This window comes from Doryrhamphus excisus, chromosome 9, assembly GCF_030265055.1.
Source record: "Doryrhamphus excisus isolate RoL2022-K1 chromosome 9, RoL_Dexc_1.0, whole genome shotgun sequence".
Lineage (NCBI taxonomy): Eukaryota > Metazoa > Chordata > Actinopteri > Syngnathiformes > Syngnathidae > Doryrhamphus > Doryrhamphus excisus.
In genome coordinates, this window is record NC_080474.1 from 194,989 (window position 1) to 213,456 (window position 18,468).

The 18,468-nt window shown below is 52.4% G+C and overlaps 1 protein-coding gene across 4 annotated transcripts in view; it reads left to right on the forward strand.

The window, feature by feature from the left end:
* The window catches only part of arhgap20 (Rho GTPase activating protein 20), a 44,777-nt gene extending 26,550 nt beyond the window's left edge, over window positions 1–18,227 (forward strand). For 2 of the 4 annotated variants that reach the window (XM_058083022.1, XM_058083019.1), the window contains 14 exons: window positions 2,747–2,832; window positions 7,300–7,476; window positions 9,759–9,908; window positions 10,394–10,435; window positions 11,122–11,206; window positions 11,338–11,415; window positions 12,098–12,164; window positions 12,360–12,557; window positions 13,417–13,607; window positions 13,683–13,847; window positions 13,927–14,036; window positions 14,099–14,288; window positions 15,825–15,939; window positions 16,083–18,227. In XM_058083022.1, the coding sequence (XP_057939005.1) occupies window positions 2,750–2,832; window positions 7,300–7,476; window positions 9,759–9,908; window positions 10,394–10,435; window positions 11,122–11,206; window positions 11,338–11,415; window positions 12,098–12,164; window positions 12,360–12,557; window positions 13,417–13,607; window positions 13,683–13,847; window positions 13,927–14,036; window positions 14,099–14,288; window positions 15,825–15,939; window positions 16,083–17,584 (3,153 nt within the window). In that variant the 5' untranslated portion in view covers window positions 2,747–2,749 and the 3' untranslated portion in view covers window positions 17,585–18,227. The remainder of the gene's footprint in view (window positions 1–2,746; window positions 2,833–7,299; window positions 7,477–9,758; window positions 9,909–10,393; window positions 10,436–11,121; window positions 11,207–11,337; window positions 11,416–12,097; window positions 12,165–12,359; window positions 12,558–13,416; window positions 13,608–13,682; window positions 13,848–13,926; window positions 14,037–14,098; window positions 14,289–15,824; window positions 15,940–16,082) is intronic. The other 2 variants (XM_058083021.1, XM_058083023.1) reach the window with 2 other exon arrangements.
* Window positions 18,228–18,468: the final 241 nt, after the last annotated feature.

Below are 18,468 nucleotides of genomic sequence, written 5' to 3' on the forward strand. Positions count from 1 at the left end.
GTCGTTCTAAACCGGACTCTGGATGGACTATGTCCTTGGGGTTCGTGGCTTCTGGTGTGAATATCGGTTGTTCCTTGTGGAGCTGGTTGTTCCTTGTGGAGCTGGTTGTTCCTTGTGGAGTTAGTTGTTCCTTGTGGAGTTAGTTGTTCCTTGTGGATCTAGTCGTTCCTTGTGGAGTTAGTCGTTCCTTGTGGAGCTAGTCGTTCCTTGTGGAGCTAGTTGTTCCTTGTGGAGCTGGTTGTTCCTTGTGGAGTTAGTTGTTCCTTGTTGATCTAGTTGTTCCTTGTGGAGCTGGTTGTTCCTTGTGGATCTAGTCGTTCCTTGTGGAGCTGGTTGTTCCTTGTGGAGCTAGTCGTTCCTTGTGGATCTAGTCGTTCCTTGTGGAGCTGGTCGTTCCTTGTGGAGCTAGTCGTTCCTTGTGGAGCTGGTTGTTCCTTGTGGAGCTGGTTGTTCCTTGTGGATCTAGTCGTTCCTTGTGGAGCTGGTGTTTGCTTAGGAATAACTATCGTGTAAACACACATGGCGGCACAGTGATGCTTCGTTATCAGATAGACCAGATCAGGCAAACTCCGAGAAAACAAACACCCCCTCTTGGGAAGCCTGATTACTGTCTCTGCGGCCGCCGAGTTGATTGGTTGATTGATTTGTGACTTGTGACGTCATATTGTGTGCCGACGTACAGGTGAGCCAGCAGCCGATGGCACCTGGTAAACAGCGCCCCTTGTGGTTGGTATTGGCACTGGGGCCGGGTGCAAAGCCAGCCGATATTTCCTCATCTCTATTGGTAATATGTCGTACAGTGGGCGTGTCTTGATGAAGAAAGGTCACCTTCGGGTATCACGAACCATGAATGCTCGCGTGTTTCAATATGCTAATGATGATGCGTGGTAGGACCTAGCATGAAGATCTTCCCTGCATGGAAGCCGTGTCCATGTGTGCTTCAAGGTGGGACATCACAGTCAGCCAAGCAGGCGGAACAAGCACGGTGGCGTTCCTATTCCACTGTCCGTGAAGCCCAACACGCACAGATGTTGCCCACCCCCCCTCTGGACAAAACACTTGGGAAGTCTTTAGTCCGCTTTGAGAGAATGTGCTTAGGGCCACAGAGGCCACACACACGCACACGCACACACACACACACACTCACACGCACACACACACACACGCACACACACACACACACACACACACATCTTCTACATGCCGACTTTGATGTGGATTTGGTCTTGGAGTGGCTGCTGTCACAGTGACTGATGGGGGCTGTGTAGCATACATGCTAGCTGACAGCTACGTGCATACTTGGCATGCTTGGACACTCCATTAGGTACACTTCAGTACAACAGGTGGTGATGTAACAATGTGTCTGTTGGTGCAAACGTCTCCCAGTAGTAGTACTAGTAGTAGTAGTAGTAGTAGTAGTAGCAGTCACAGTAGTGGTACAATGATGCAGTGCAGGTTCTGCTAGTAGTAGTAGTAGTAGTAGCAGTCATAGTAGTAGTAGTAGTAGTAGTAGTAGTAGTAGTAGTAGCAGTCATAGTAGTGGTACCATGACTTGTTACTCCTCTCCACTGAAGGCTTTCTGATCTCTCCTAACTCCGCCACATGCTCCCTGTCAGTCATGTCATGTTGGCCTTGTTGTTGCCTTGCAGCCTTGCTTCAGGGCACGCTATGCCAATGTGTCAGAAGACTCCGCCACACTCCTCTAGACACAATAGGGACCAAAGAAGTATGTTGTTGGAACTGGTAACCGCGTCTCAGACCACATGGCTAAGACCTGTGGGGCTCCCCAGGGGTCAATCCTGGGACCCCTATTGTACATGCTCCCTTTAGGCCAGCGTGTCCCACCACAACTGTGCAGACTGCCCTCACGTCCCCATGTCCCTGACGGCAGGTGACCCTGGTCACCATTGGTACTGTCACGGCGTCAAACAGATGGGTAAAACCACTTTCTCCAGCTAAACTCATCCAGAAGGGAAATCATTGTCTGTGGCCCCCGGACACAAAGAGAAACCTCATCAGCAGGTTAGAGGTCTAGGGCCCATAATGGACTCAGACCTGAACTTTAGCAGCCACTTGGAATCAATAACGTTATCTAAAGACAATGCCACCATCAAGGAATAACGCCACCTCTCTTCCCAAGACAGCTGGGATAGGCTCCAGCACCCCCCCCCCCACCCTAAATATGTCACACAGGAAGTAATGTTCTGCCGTGTTCTTTTTCACGCGGAAAGAGGAAGACGGGCTGTTCTGCTGTTACGAAAGACAAGGACATGGTGTCTTTTAGTTTGATTGACACGTAGAGACATGACATAGACATATACATACCTGTCACTTGTCACTTATCATTGTCTTGCGTCAATGCAGTGCAAATATGTCAGACATCCTCATTGGTTTAGAGAGTGGGATGACTCCGAGGCTGCCAGAGAATTCTCCTGCTTCGGTAGATCCCGTTGAGAGCCGTGCTATGCAAGCTATGGAATTGTTGGAAGCGTGTAAAGCAATGTTGGCATTCTGCAGGTTCTTCCACACCAAACTCATCCGAGGAATGTTGTGTCATTGGAAGTCCCCCACTTTCCATATTTTGCTCTTTAGCTCGGTTCCTCTTCTTCTCCACTTCTCTTTTCCTTCCAGCCAGCAGGCTTCCTCTCAGGCTCTCGCTTCTGCACGTATGGAAGTTAGCTTCCGCCGCCGTACTTCCTGTGGCGTCTGCAGTCCTTGACTGTGTCTTCTTCTCCTATGTGTGCAGAAGATGAAGACTTTGGCCCAGAGAAGACAGTCTGCCCCGTCCCTGGTCATCAGCAAGGCGCTGACCCGGTCTCGAAGCACGTCCAGGTAAATAACGCTCCCAGTCATTTCATGGTGGTCTCGTGAGGGACCAAAGGGGGGTGGGTGGGGGGGCAGACATATCCGACTTTTCCTTTCCGAGTCGAGCCAGCACGATTGCTACATGCTAGCAGGCTATTACTAAAAAGCCCAGTAGATGCGGGATGTGGTCGCCCTTAACCTTTGACCCTCTAGGCGGGAGATGCAGGAGGGGCGACACAGTGGAAGCCCTCCCTGGTCGACAAGGTCTATGCGGACCAGCTCATCGATTCCTCACTCCCAAAGAACTAATCCTCAAAAGGCCAAAGAACCAAAATGGCCGCTTAAGTCGACGTCAACATACAGTACGTGATGGGCCGCTTATGTCGACATGGAATAGGAGAGCCAAACGGGTCATTTTGATGAAAAGCGGGTCCGTTGATGTCAACATGTTTTGTCATGATGTTAACTTGCCAACTACCAAGGTTTGTTTGTTTACATGATGCGCCCGGATAGCGCTTTAGCTAGTCTCTGAAATCATCCAATAGGGCCAGGTACCCCGACCATGGCGTTGTCATCAGTCTACGTGTTCATGCACGGGCACAGCACAGGTATCACACCACGCACCCTTGCTAGAACCTTGCTAGAACCTTGCTAGAACCTTGCTAGAACCTTGCTAGAACCTTAGTAGAACCTTGCTAGAACCTTGCTACAACCTTGCGAGAACCTTGCGAGAACCTTGCGAGAACCTTGCGAGAACCTTGCGAGAACCTTGCGAGAACCTTGGTAGATTGCAGGGCTTGTATCCCAATGACGGCACTGTAAGCTAGCTCACGTTAGCTCCTTTTCTCCTGGTAGAATGCACAGAAAAGGGAAAGAAATATGTCTTCATGTTTCATTCCCAATCAGGATTGGGAATGATGGGCAAAATTCCAAAAATTCCCCTTTAAGTTCACCTGACCTTGTATCCTTGGAGGGGCCAAGACTTAGAGGCCAGCCAGGAAGGGGTGGCGTTTGATCCCCGTGCTAGTAGCATGGTGTGAGGAAAGTACCCCAGCAACTCTTTTCCAAAAAGGAACCTAAGTCTCAAACGGGTAACTTAAGCATGTGAGGTCACTTCCTGTCGCTGCCTCCAGGCCTGGCTTTCTCATCAGGAGCCCCGAAAGGCTGGCTGGCTTTTAGCTTAGTTGCTTCCATCATCTCCACACACACGAGGAACACTTGAGCCGCTGGTCACATCCCAGCCTGCGGCCTCAAGGTCACAGGTTTACCCCCTCCTCCTGTGTGTGTGTGTGTGTGTGTGTGTGTGTGTGGACCGTCCTTGCCACTTTGTGGTTCAAATATCCTGGAATCATCCGACCATCCTTTTTCCGAACTAGATCAATTACAGGGAGAAATGGACAAAGGAATGAATGGTGGTTGAATGGAGAAGAACGCTTTGAAGCCATTTGTACACAATGTCTTTCCTAAATGAAGCAATTAGCATCAAAATGGCGGAATGAGCGGAAGTAGAAATATTGAGAAGACGCACTGGAAGATGGCGGGATGACACGTGGTCTACACTGGTCACTAGGGGTCACACTTGATCGCCACAACAACAGGCTTACATTGCGGGTTTGAATGATCTCCCTACAGACACGGGCTACTGTGGCGGCCATGGCCCACTTCCTGTCTGCCCGCCACCGAGCTCCCTCTGGAAAATCATTTATTATAGGAGTGTAAAGGTGACTATGGGGGTGTTATAACACGTCTGGAGGGCTCTAATAATGTTTCTATCCCAATCTTCCATTTTTAAATGAGACATTGACTTCCGATGTTTGCGTCTGGACCCATTGATGCCGATGACTGACATCCTGTGTACGCTGACGAAAGGCACTGAGGTCATGCTATCGATGCTAATGTTCCTATTGTGGGCTCCTTTTGTTCAATGGACATTTTCATGCTAATCACATTTCCTGTTTTTTCATAATGAGCTCTGCCGAGGACACGGTGGCAGAGAACTTGGCTTCTATTGGCGGGGAAGGGAAGGGAACGGTCCCTATTGGATGGTGTGTGCGTGCGTGTGTGTGCGTGTGTGTGCGTGTGTGTGCGTGTGTGCGTCCACCGTGGCTGCACAGGCGGGGATGGAAGAAGACGCTTACTTCCTGCTGATCAAACAATGAGGGACAACAGCAACAATAGCTGTGATTTGTTCTAATCCTAATAGCATGGATACAAACACATAAATACACCATTAGAGCCCTCTAGATATGACACAACACCCCTATAGTCACTTTTACTGCCATCATACCGCATATGATGCGCCAGTAAAACGTGCTGATGTATGTTTGACCCCGGCGTGCGGTACAGCTGACAGCTGACGAGTCGACGTCCTTGGAGGAGACGCAGGTCAGGTTCTCATGAAGCACGTAGAAACACGTCTCTGGGAGCGGATGAGATGGTCACCTGTGGACATTTCTAATCCGTGAGCTGTACCGTCGTCCACAAACTGAACAATTCTGGACTTCGGAGCAAGGGCCCCAGGTTTGAATCTCCACTAGTAAACGTGATTGAGATTTGTCAGCAAGGGCTTCCCGAATAGAAAGTCCTCAAGCCAAGATCAAAGATCCGCTGTGGCGACGCTGAAAAAGCCCAGAGAACCAAAACCTGGGCAGACCTAACCGTGGTCAGTGGATTCTGTCAAGTAGGATTTCTTATTCATACAAGGACTATTTTTGTATTTAGGCCATGGAAACATAAACGTTATTAGAGCCCTCCAGACATGAAATAACACCCCTATATTCACATTTAAACCCAGTGTCACTAAAGTTAGAGATGAAGCTTTCCATTAGTGGCCATGCAGTGTCCATGGGGGGGGGGGGGGGGGGGGGGTTATTAGTATGCCGTGTTGTTGGTCCGCGTGCCTGCCAGCGCCATTAATCAACGTCACACCAGACACAAAGCGGCCATTAGCGCCTCATCCATCACCTTCACCAGGCCTGCCCGCTCCGCTGTCAGTCTCACATTCACCCGGGCGGCGACGCGTGCTGAATACCGACCGTGTGGTCTGGCGGGATGTGAAAGGGGCTGTTTGGGAAGACACCCCACGCATACCAAAGTGTGTGTGTGTGAGATGCACAAGCACCAGACTTGATTGCTGGAACAACAGGCTGTTATGATTTATTTATAGGTTGGAATGATGCCATAACTGGCACAACAAGACCTCACCAAAAGACCAACTACCGTCATGGCCGACGCTGAAACCCCACTCAGCGCCCCCTAGGGGACACACGTCTAGCGACACACGCCCGCCCACATCTTACCGAACCCTAACCCATTCCAAATGTCAAATGGCAGAATGTAGATATGGATACAGGAATATGTCAGCGGGGTATTGGACACGCTGTAGCGCTGGCGTGGGACCTCATCGATGGCGTGCCTCACTTTAGTGTCGGAGTGGGCGTGCACATGCGTGCGAGGGGCCGGGCGTGTGCGTGCACGTTTGTAAACATGAAGGAGATGGCCGATAAAGCGGAGATAGAAGAAATGGGGAGATTTGGGCTGGTTTACCCAAACAGGAAAGGACGCTGCTCTCAAACCACTTCCTCTTTCCTTAAGCAGCAAAAAATCCCCTCCGTCTTCTTCCATCTTCTGGCGGATGGACGAGCAACATCTACCTTGCTGCAGAATCTGTCATCTCACCTTTACTTTACCACCCTTTCTTTGTACGTATGTACGTATATACGCTATGGATGGTATGTATGGTATGTACGTAGTATGTACTACATATATACGCTATGGACGGTATGCATGGTATGTACGTAGTATGTACATATGTACACTATGTACGGTATGTACGTAGTATGTAGATATACTATACCGTATGTATGGTATGTACGTAGTATGTACGTATATACGCTATGTACGTATGCATGGTATGTACGTAGTATGTACTACATATATACGCTATGGACGGTATGTACGTAGTATGTAGATATATACGCTATGTATGCTATGTAAGGTATATTCTTCTCATTCAGAGCACAATTAAAGGGTATCGGGTAAGATCCCTGTGGAACTCCTTGGAAGTTAACCCTGGGATTTTGGATCTTTTAAACCATCATTCATGTTCCTGCTGATGGGTCTTTCTAATACACGAAACCCTCGTTTATTGCAGTTCATTCGTTCCAGACCCAAGCCGTGATCAGGGAATTTCCATGACATAACAATAATAATGCTATAACAGTGCTATAACGGTGCTATAGCAGTGTTATAACAGTGCTATAACGGGGCTATAACTCACTGACTGTAAGGCTGCCAGAGCCAATGGGAAGCTTAAAGAAAGTCATCTCAGGAAAAGGCACAATGACAGCAATGGGGAAAGGAGGCTAAGGGAATCAAACTACCGACAGCGAGTGGTTCCCCACAAAGGAACCCTGAAGGCCCACAGACATATGAAATATGAAGTATCTATCTTTGATGGAGACATGACCAGCTTTCTGTGGTCCCCCCTCCCAGGGAGACCTGCCTGACGCCGGTCAGTCCAGAATCATGCGCCCTGGTCCAGACCTTCCTGTCCGACTGTCCCGGCCAAGTCTTCCTGGGTCACATCCAAACCCAGCTGAAGACCGGCCTCCAGACTCAGGACAGGCACCTCTTCCTCTTCAGCGACACCCTGCTCGTCACCAAGGCCAAGTGAGTGCACCCGTTTGGTTCTACTGGACCCCCCTGACCCCTGATAGGTCCTCCATTGGTCCTGACTGTCTCACCTCCCACGTGACCTCTTACCTTGCTACCGTCCTACCTTCTTATCCTACCTGCCTTCCTTCCTACCTGTACCTCCTTCCCACCTTACCTTCCATCCTTCACCGTGTCTCTACCTCACCCCCTTCCTCCTCATGCCACCTCCTTGTTACCTCAATAATCTCCTCTAACCTTCACTACCTCCGTCCTTCGCTCCCTCCTTACCTACTTGTCTCATTTCCTACCTCCTTCCCCCGTCACCTCCTCCACATCTCCTCCCGCCTTCTTGTTCCCTCCTTAACGCCCAACTCCCCTTGGAGCCGTCCTCCTTGTCTACTTACTTCCCTGCCTCGCTCTTTCCTGTCCTCACCCCCCCCCCCCCCCATTCCCTCCCACCTTCCTGGTTTCCTTGACTTCTCCCTCATCTTTCCCAACATATAATTATTTTCCAGCCAATTAAATCCATATGAAGCCTGGCCGGGATCAAAGAGCGGGGCTCCCCACCCAGTGCCCTAAGTCCCATGCACCAAAATAGAAGCTAAAGAGCAGTCCGTGTTGGAGTCCTGAACAACACACGTAAAGATCCACGGGGACACAGCAGGACCTTTGTGGTCTTTCCGGTTGTGATCCTGGCTGGGCACCAGCGGCGTACGCTATAATTGGCGTTCTTGCACGGCGGCTGAACGCAGGCTGACTCGGAGGAATGTGTGACAAAATAGACGCTGGTGACGGGCACCGGCCCGCGTGGGCGCCACATGTGTGCTTTTGGTCCTTCCTCTGTAATCACGGCGGGAAACGGACGCCATCATTCGTTAGCGTCGCTGCCGGCGGAGGACGCCGCAAATACACGCAATTTCAGACTACCGTCATACTCCTCACTTGCATGCCTCAGCCGTGGAGCGCTGCCATTGGTTGAACTCCCTCCTGGAGGAATACACCGAAGGCTAGAGATGAGGCGGATCATGATTTGGAGTGCATGAGAAAACATGACTTTTTCCCCAATCTCATTTTTCATTTTTTTGTTGTGTTTCAACAATTTAAAAACAAATGTATTTTATTTTGGAATATTTCAACTCTACAGTACTAAAATGACATCATTACTTTGTCTTCAAATTTGTTTGACTCTTTTGTTAGAATACAACGTTTTTCTCTGAATATTTTGGTTTTACTCTCATCAACTATTTCATCTTTCTTCATTTTGCATGAATGACATTATTCCTAGAATATTTTTCCCAACTTTATGACTTCATTTGGTCCAATGACCCCCCCCCCATCCATCCCTGATGCAGAGCGCAGGGATGGGGATTATTTGTGGCTCCTCTGGGGACTCCACAGGTTGATCCCAGCAGGCCAGGAATGCTGTCGATAACGCCATGGATAACGCCATGGATAACGCCATGGATAACGCCACGGATAACGCCATGGATAACGCCATGGATAACGCCACGGATAACGCCACGGATAACGCCACGGATAACGCCATGTATAACGCCATGGATAACGCCATGGATAACGCCATGTATAACGCCATGGATAACGCCATGGATAACGCCATGGATAACGCCATGGATAACGCCATGTATAACGCCATGTATAACGCCATGTATAACGCCATGTATAACGCCATGGATAACGCCATGGATAACGCCATGGATAACGCCATGGATAACGCCATGGATAACGCCATGGATAACGCCATGGATAACGCCACGGATAACGCCACGGATAACGCCACGGATAACGCCACGGATAACGCCACGGATAACGCCACGGATAACGCCACGGATTACGCCACGGATAACGCCACGGATAACGCCATGTATAACGCCATGTATAACGCCATGTATAACGCCATGTATAACGCCATGTATAACGCCATGTATAACGCCATGGATAACGCCATGGATAACGCCATGGATAACGCCATGGATAACGCCATGGATAACGCCATGGATAACGCCATGGATAACGCCATGGATAACGCCATGTATAACGCCATGGATAACGCCATGGATAACGCCATGGATAACGCCATGTATAACGCCATGGATAACGCCATGGATAACGCCATGTATAACGCCATGGATAACGCCACGGATAACGCCACGTATAACGCCACGTATAACGCCACGTATAACGCCATGGATAACGCCACGGATAACGCCACGGATAACGCCATGTATAACGCCATGTATAACGCCATGTATAATGTGTGCTGCTGTGTGGACCTGCAGGTCTCCCTCCCACTACAAGGTGAAGGCCCGAGTGCGGGTGTGTGAGATGTGGACGTCCAGCTGCACGGAGGAGGTGTGCGAGGGCAGCACCAGCCCGGAGAGGAGCTTCGTCATGGGCTGGCCCACGTGCAACCACGTGGCCACCTTCAGGTAGCCTGGGATATTCCCGCCATCTTCTCGTCTCGCCTTCCTTTGCACCATTAGCCTTAACCGGCGGCGGTGGCGTACGTCAGCCGTGCGTGACGGCGCGTCATCTCCGGGGGCGGTGCTATGCGTGAAGGGGAAACCTCCCAATGCATTCCTATGCACCCCCAACGCCCGCCAGCCCAACCCCGGGGCATGCGATCATACGCATTTGCACCATCACACCCCCATGGCTTCATGTTCATACGCACCCCCCCGTGGCTTCATGTTCATACGCACCCCCCCCCCATGGCTTCATGTTCATACGCACCCCCCCGTGGCTTCATGTTCATACGCACCCCCCCGTGGCTTCATGTTCATACGCATCCCCCCATGGCTTCATGTTCATACGCACCCCCCCAGACATGGCGGCTTCTTGGGCTTTGTCTGCGTGTCGGCTGTGGGACAGGCCTTGGTGTCCTTCCACTCATCATCTCCTGTCTCCTCCCCAGCGCCGAGGAGCACAAGGACAAGTGGCTGGAGCTCATCAACAGGTAAACAAGCGCCCCCTTTGCCCTTTTCTACATATCGCTAACCTGAGGGCCCCCCCCAAAAACCTCAGCCGTAATTCTACCAAATAAAGTAAAAAATCTTATTGTATGAGAATATGATGGAGAAAAGTCATGTGATTTGTTATTGTCATGTCCGTGTCCTTTTAGTAGCATCAAGTGTAAAACTTTATTTCGGGGAAATATATGGAAATATGATTCATCCATTCATCCATTTTCTACCGCTTATCCTCAGGAGGGTTGCGGGGGGGCTGGAGCCTATCCCAGTTGTTTTGGGCGAGAGGCGGGGTCCACCCTGGACTGGTGGCCATTAGAAAAGGTTGTAATGTAAATCTGTAAATATATATGAATATCATCTAATATGGAAGAAGGCTGAAATATCAAAGTCATAGGATCATCCCGGAGCAGGCACGGTAATCTGGAATAATCTGACCTAACTTTCGCTCCTGCTGTGGGCTAAGAGAGTGTAAGATGGGGGGGGTCATGTCCACAGGGCTGTAGTGATGACGGAAAGCATATTTCCAGTATAAGGTTTCCAAGTGTGAAATATTCCATGTCCCCCTGGATCCGGGAATCCTGCTTAGCGGCCAGTGAAGTAGGGATGGCCGTGGTACGGACCGCCGCCATGTTTATTGCGTGTAAGCGTCTGCTTTCTGCTTCTGTCCACTCAGTCGGATCCACGAGGGAAAGGAGAACGACGACCCCAAGACGGTCCCGCTGAAGATATTTGCTAAGGACATGGGAAACTGCGCTTACGTAAGAACCCCCCCCCCCCCCCCGCTCTTCTTCCCATTGTCCCAGCGCTTCTGTGTCTGTTGGACGGGATGAGGGGACATGAATCCCTTCATGATGTAATGTTGTTGTCATTCCCCACGTGGCATTCCTAGGCCAAGACGCTTGCCGTCAGCAACACGGAGAGCGCCACCGACGTCATCCGCATGGCTCTGCTGCAGTTTGGAATATCGGTGAGTGTCGGGCGGCGGGCTCGCCTTCATCATCGGCCCACATCATCTTCAAAGACGAGCGCCGTACTTCTCAATGACTCGTATGCACCAATGACCGTCACGGCCCTCCCAGTTCGGCTCTCCCTAATTCCCAAATCTTTCCAACGTGACCAGCGGGGTGACGCACGGACTCGAACCCTTCTCTCCTGGCTAAAACTTCCTTCTTTTCTAATTCACGGACGCCAGCAGCCCATCCTGACAGAAAACAAACACTCATGCTAGTCATGCTAGTCATGCTAGTCATGCTGGTCATGCTAGTCATGCTGGTCATGCTAGTCATGCTGGTCATGCTAGTCATGCTAGTCATGCTGGCCATGCTGGTCATGCTAGTCATGCTGGTCATGCTGGTCATGCTAGTAATGCTAGTCATGCTAGTCATGCTAGTCATGCTGGTCATGCTAGTCATGCTGGTCATGCTGGTCATGCTAGTCATGCTAGTCATGCTAGTCATGCTGGTCAAACCTGATGACTTGATCAGCATCAGTCCCCTTTTCCAATGCCCACCACCGAGAAGCTGTCGGAATGGGACTATGGATCAAGGCCAGCTAGCGAGTCGGCAGATGTTGGGAATGGCGGCGTGTGCGGGACGTGACGGGTGTGGTCAAGGAGGCGCTATGAGCTGGGCTCTTTGTGTGTGCTGCAGGGTTGCGTGAAGGAGCACCGGCTGTGGGTGAGCTCCAGCAAGGACGAGCCCCCGTACCCGCTCATCGGTGAGGATGAAGAATGCATGGTGCTTGAACCCAAAGTCCACATATGGAAGCTTATTGGGAGGGGACGCTTGTTTCTGGGGGCATTTGTTCTGTTCTCCGTGTTCTCCGTGTTCTCCGTGTTCTCCGTGTTCCTGACATCCTGTGGCTTCAGCGACCTCAGTGACCTCTAACCTTCTTGCGACCCTCGGTACCCAGGCCACGAGTTCCCGTTCAGCATCAAGATGAGCCACATTCGAGATGGTGGGGGCGGCGGAGGAGGAGCGGGGAGGGATCCAATGAGTCCCACCGATTGTCCTGAGGTCCTGCTGCTGGATCGGTGCCTCCCCCCGGACACCCAGTGCCAGTTCATCCTCAGACCCAGCACGGTTAGCCAAAGCCCGGCTGCGCTGCTCGGTAAGCCAGGAAGCATGCTGTCCAGAAAACAGCAAGGAACTCCGCTAACGTGCTAACGTGCTAACGTGCTAACGTGCCAGTCTCATCATGTCTAATATGTTTTATTTTCTCCCGTTCCGTCTGCTATATTGGTTAATAGGAGTGTAAAAGTGGCTATAGGGGTGTTATTTCCCATGGAGAGGGCTCTAATAATGCTCAAACTGTGAAATATTCCATTTCTGAAGGAAGAATGTTACTTTGCGGACATTCCCGTATCCCTGTCGGCTCTGGAACAATTAGCCTCAACCTCAACAGACACAGAAGAGCAGGTCCAAAGCCAGAAGGGGGGCCAACAACATCAGAGGACTCCTTTTAGGGGACAGGGGTGGCACGCCAGCTCAGGACGGAAAACAGGAGAGCGAGGGAATAGAGAGAATGAGCGTGAGAATAGGAAGATGGAAAAGTGTGCACAGATATCGTTGGCCGGCGTGGAAAAGCAAGACGGGAAAAAGACCCACACAGGAAAAGAAAGCTCCGCCCACTGCGGCGGTCCCAGCGCATATTTGACCTGCTGAGCGTTTTGCCCACGTCCATGTTGTGTTTTTAGGTTTTTATGTTCTTCTTATTGTGAACTTATCACTAAAAACCAGCAGGCTAGCAGGAATGTTGGCGTCCGCGGCATCTCCTTTGGTGCTGCTTGTGTTTGGAAACATCTGTACCACCACTGTACCGCCACTGTACCACCACTGTACCACCACTGTACCACCACTGTACCACCATCTCTTTCCAAATAAGATAATATCTGCAATAAGAAGCCAGGAGTGAAGGTGAGAAGCACCGTGGAGGACCTTGTTCATCGTCTGCATCTTCTTCCATCTAGACGGCGCTCAGCCCAAGTCCTTCAAGAGGAAAAGGTCTCTGATCAACTGGCCCTTCTGGAGAGGCTCCAGCAGCCAGCTGGACGGCCTCCCCCCCACCCCCGCCTCGCTCTCCCCCACCCCGGGTCGCCTCTTCGGGCGAGAACTGGGCTCCGTCTGCTCGGCGGACGGCGGCCTGCCCAAGCCTGTCATGGTGAGCGGCGTGCGTCACGTGGGGTTGTCGGAGGCAGTGACGCCATTTGTAACCTGGTCCCCTCGTGCTCCTCAGGACATGCTGGTGTTCCTCTACGTGGAGGGGCCGTACACCAGGGGGGTCTTCAGGCGCTCGGCGGGGGCCAAGGCCTGCCGGGAGCTGCGGGACAGGCTGGACGCGGAGGAGGACGACCCCGAGATGGCACGCCAGTCTGTGTTTGTGGTGGCGGCGCTCCTCAAGGTGACGGGAACGCACACACGACCGCTGCTCCCCCCCCCGGGGTGATGTTTGGAACTACAAGCACACTTTTTGGATGCAGGACTTCCTGCGGAGCATCCCCGGCAGCCTGCTGTGTGGGGACCTCTACGACCAGTGGACGGCCGTGACGGAGAAGGAGGGGGGCGGCGACACCATCGGCCAAGTCCGCAGGTAGCTACCCAAACCCCTCCCCCACCCGACATCATCAGGAGCCTTTTTCTGTCGTCTCTCAGGTTGCTCCGCCTCCTCCCCGCCGAGAACCTGCTGCTGCTGCGCCACGTCGTGGCCGTGCTGCACCGTATCCAGGGCAACGCCCACGACAACCAGATGAACGCATTCAACCTGTCCGTCTGCATCGCTCCCAGCATGCTCTGGGCCCCGACCCCCGGCAGCCCCGAGGTGGAGGGGGAGGGGACCAAGAAGGTGAGCAAGCGCTGTCGTACTTCCAGCCGCTGGTTGTCTTCGGAGGGAAACTGGATCCCGTTTGATGTCACATGGTACTAAGCAGCGGGCCGGCAGCGTGTCACGTGGGGGGGCAGCCCGGCTGTTCATGAGTCATGTGCGGGGGCCAGCTAACGTGCGGCGTGCTAACAGCATCCAGACGCTAGGCGACAACATCTGGCCCAAACAAACAAAGCGGGCCGTGTTTCCATGGAAACAGCAGCTGGGGTAGACGGCCAGGAACTTTCCACCCATGCAGAGGGGGCGCCGCCCGGCGGCCTCCTGGCGTCTGCGTGGGCTCCTCCTCGTACGTTGGCGCTCTGGAAGTGGGGCGATGATGTCACAGGTCGTGTCGAGCTCAGCATGGCGTCACGTGCCAACAGCGGGACGGTACGCCCAGGAGGAGGAGGGGGCTGTTTGGTGGTCAGGTTGGAATGCGGCCGTGGGCGTAGGAAGGCGCATGAAGGAAAATATGGCGCACCCCCACCCCCACCCCCACCCACGGTGTGGGCAGATGTCCCACGGGGCTGATACCAGGTTATGTAGGTCAGGAATTCCTGGAAGGAACAGCAGCTTTGGGAATGATGTCAACGCCAGGCGGACATACAGTACCAGTCAAAAGTTTGGGGACGCCTTGTCATGCTTTTCAAAGTAAAAGTGTCTCCAAACTTTTGACCGCCACTGGACTTTGGTCTTTGGTACTGACCGACTCTGATGATCGGAGATGACGGATTTTTAAATAATCTCAGGACGGCCCCTAATAATCCCGAATAAAAAGCCATTGCGGCTGTAAACCATGCCAAGATGAACCTCTGACATCACTTCCTGTTCGCCACTCACACATTTAAAGCATCAGACTAAGCATAAGTCTTATTTAGGGCTTGTGTACTCTCATTATGTCTGCAATATTGGGGGATGGGAGTGTAAAGGTAACTATAGGGGTGTTATGTCACGTCTAGAGGGCTCTAATGATGTTAAAACCCATATTTAGAAGGTCGTACAGTTTCCTACGCTCAATAAATGGCTAATAAATGGCTGATATATGGTTAATAATGGCTAATAAATGGCTGATATATGGCTAATAATGGCTAATAAATGGCTAATAAATGGCTGATATATGGTTAATAATGGCTAATAAATGGCTAATAAATGGCTGATATATGGTTAATAATGGCTAATAAATGGCTAATAAATGGCTAATAAATGGCTAATAAATGGCTAATAAATGGTTAATAATGGCTAATACATTCCCTGGCCAGCCTTCACTGCCATCTCATCGGGTCCTCGCCCACGTCAATAGCTGTCTTTGGCTATGCCGGTATCCCAAACAGACGCCAAGCTACCAAATATACCTGCTCCTTCCCTCACCGTGCCTCGGACCGCTTTGTGGCTATGATGGCCTTCCCTGACTGCAGTCACATGACCTGGCGTGTGTGGTGAAGAATGCGATGATGTGGGAATAGACGTCAGCCTTCTTTACCAAATATAACCGCCATGCCTTGCCCCTCCCCCACGCAGGTGTGCCAGCTGGTCCGCTTCCTCATTGAGAACTGCGTGGCCGTCCTGGGCGACGACGTCACCTCGCTGTTTGCGGCGTTCGGCCAGAAGGGCGGCAGCAGCGAGCACGGCTCCGGTGAGTGAAACAAGCAGTGGTGATGTCTCCCAGCCGTACGTCATGAAGGCCCAACTATGACCTATGACCCTGGGCAGCAGGAGCAGGGGTTGCCCCGGGGGGGGGTGCCTCTTTCTGATCGCCGTTGTGCGTTGTGCTTCCAGACGTGTCGTCCTTCCAGATGAACGACTCCTCCTACGACAGCCTGGAGAACGAGCTGAACGACGAGCCCGAGTCGCCCTGCCAGGAGCAGCTGCCCCTCCGCGACAAGCCCGACAGCCGCAGCCGCGACTCCGTCATCACGCTGAGCGACTGCGACCCCGACCCCGAAGCCGAGGGCGACCTCCTGCTGCAGCTCCCCCCGCCGGCCAGGCCGCGCCGCTTCAGCCCCTTCGTCCGCCAGCCTCGCGCCCGCCACGCCCACGGGGTGCCGTCGCAGGGCGCGGGGAGGAGGCTGCGGAGGAGTTCGGAGCCCGCCTTGGCGGCCTCGTGCGCCATGATGGTCTGTGCAGAGGAGGGCCATGCGCCGCTACGCAAGGCCAGCTACGACGCTGCCATGGAGGGCGAAGGGGAGGAAGAGGAGGAGGAGGAGGAGGAGGAGGTGGTGTTCCTGGAGAAAGGTCTGAACGGACTTGACTTGAACCAAAGTGCCAAGGGAGGAGCTCCAGTTCAGAATCAGAATGGTGGACGGAGGAAAAGCAAACACGCCCCCCCGCCCCCGTTGCGACTCGACGCGAGCTGCTCGAGTCTGTCCTCTCCGGCCACCTCCCCCACAGGCTCCTCCCTCAGCTCTCTAGACTCCGCCTTCTCACAGTATTCCACCGATTACGGCGTCATGCCGCCGGGGGACCCCACCCAGAGGTCGCCGAGGTGCTCCCCCCCGCAGAGGGAAGCTCCGCCCGGACAGCCTCCTCGCTCCTCCCACGGCGCCCACCCCAACACGTGGCTCAGGAAGGACCGCCGCTTGTCTTTGAAGCAGCCTGTCAACGGACACGCCAAGGAGGACGACGCCGTCTCCACGGCGACCAACCAAGGCTGCCAGCGGCGCTCCAGCAGCCCTCCGTCGTACCAGCAGGCGCTGCTGCAGCTGCAGCGCGGCTCGCCGTTTTACAGGGGGGCGGAGAAAACACTGACGGTCCGAGAGCTCAGGATCCTTCACGACCAGGCCGCGCCGCACACGGGAAGCGAGGCCGCCCAGCCCCCGAGGGGCGTCTTCTATGGACAAAGCGCCACCACTCTGGTCCTCAAACGCCAGAAGTCCCACTCTCTGACTCCGCCCACAGAGGGACGCACTCAGAGCAAGACGCTTCCCCGCCGCGCATCCGAGCCCGCCAAAATGGGCGCCTGCCACGCCTCCAAGCCGGCCGCCACCCTCGACAGACCACGGCCCTGCAAAGCTCCGCCCCAAGATGGCAGGCCGAGAGCGTCAGACGCGGAGCCTCAGCACCGCCAGTCGCGTTTCTCCCTGTCGCCTTCCGCCAACCGCGCCGTACGGGACTACTTTTCCTCGCAGGGGCCGGCGGACGCGTCGGGCTGCGTGCGGCACAGCCAGGAAGTGGCGCTAGCCATCCAGCAGGCGAAGGAGGAGTGGCAGAGCCGGCAGTGTAGCGAGCCACGATTGGACGATTTCGACCAGCTCTTCTTCGCAGAGGAGTCGTACGTCTGACTGTGTACATATGATCTTTGTCTTCTTGCTGCCTGGGGGGGGGGTTCTTAAAGGTACGGATGCACTTCCTGCTTCCCGGCTGCCATTTGCAATCGCAGCTCTCCAAAATGAAGAGTGTGAGAGTGTCGGTCTTTTCTGCGAGATGACATGTGAGGAAGCATCTGATCCCAAAACATTCCAAGCGGCCGTTGCCAAGAGGAAAACCTCGGAGTCCTTCATCGGACTTTCGGCACATCAACACTTCCTTTTTAGGATGCTTTTATTTTGGAATAGAGAACTTTATTTGTTGTTGGCTGGCTTTATAACACCAGGCAGGGATGTATTTATTATCCATGACACAAGAAAACACTTTATAATGAATTCTATCAAAGTAATATTCTATATTCTATCAAGTTCTTCATATTTATGATACAGAAATATATAAATAGTATGATCTTGTTACGCCGTGTAAGAAAAACAATTTGTATTTTTGTACATGCCATTTCATGCTGCTGTCGCCATAGAAACTATATTTGCTATGTGCGTGTATATACGTGTGTATGTACATATACTTCGTATACAGAGTGTATATATATATATATATACACATACACTGTGTACATCTACATGTGCCGTCTACAACAGAGCATCTGGCTTTTCAATAAATGTAAAAAAAAAAGTGATTCCTGTCCCAGATTCATGGCTGGAGTCCTATTAGTGAGCTAATGAGGTTTTTCAGCATGTAAATATGTCATAGAGGATCTTTGACAAGTGTTTTTCATTTGAATTCCTAAAAACAGCAGTGTTCCCGTCGTAAAAATGGTTAAAATGGTCTTTGACTTGTGTTGTGCTACATCCTGGTGAGACTTTGGTCCTTTCTAGGGATTTGCTCTAAATTGACGCCA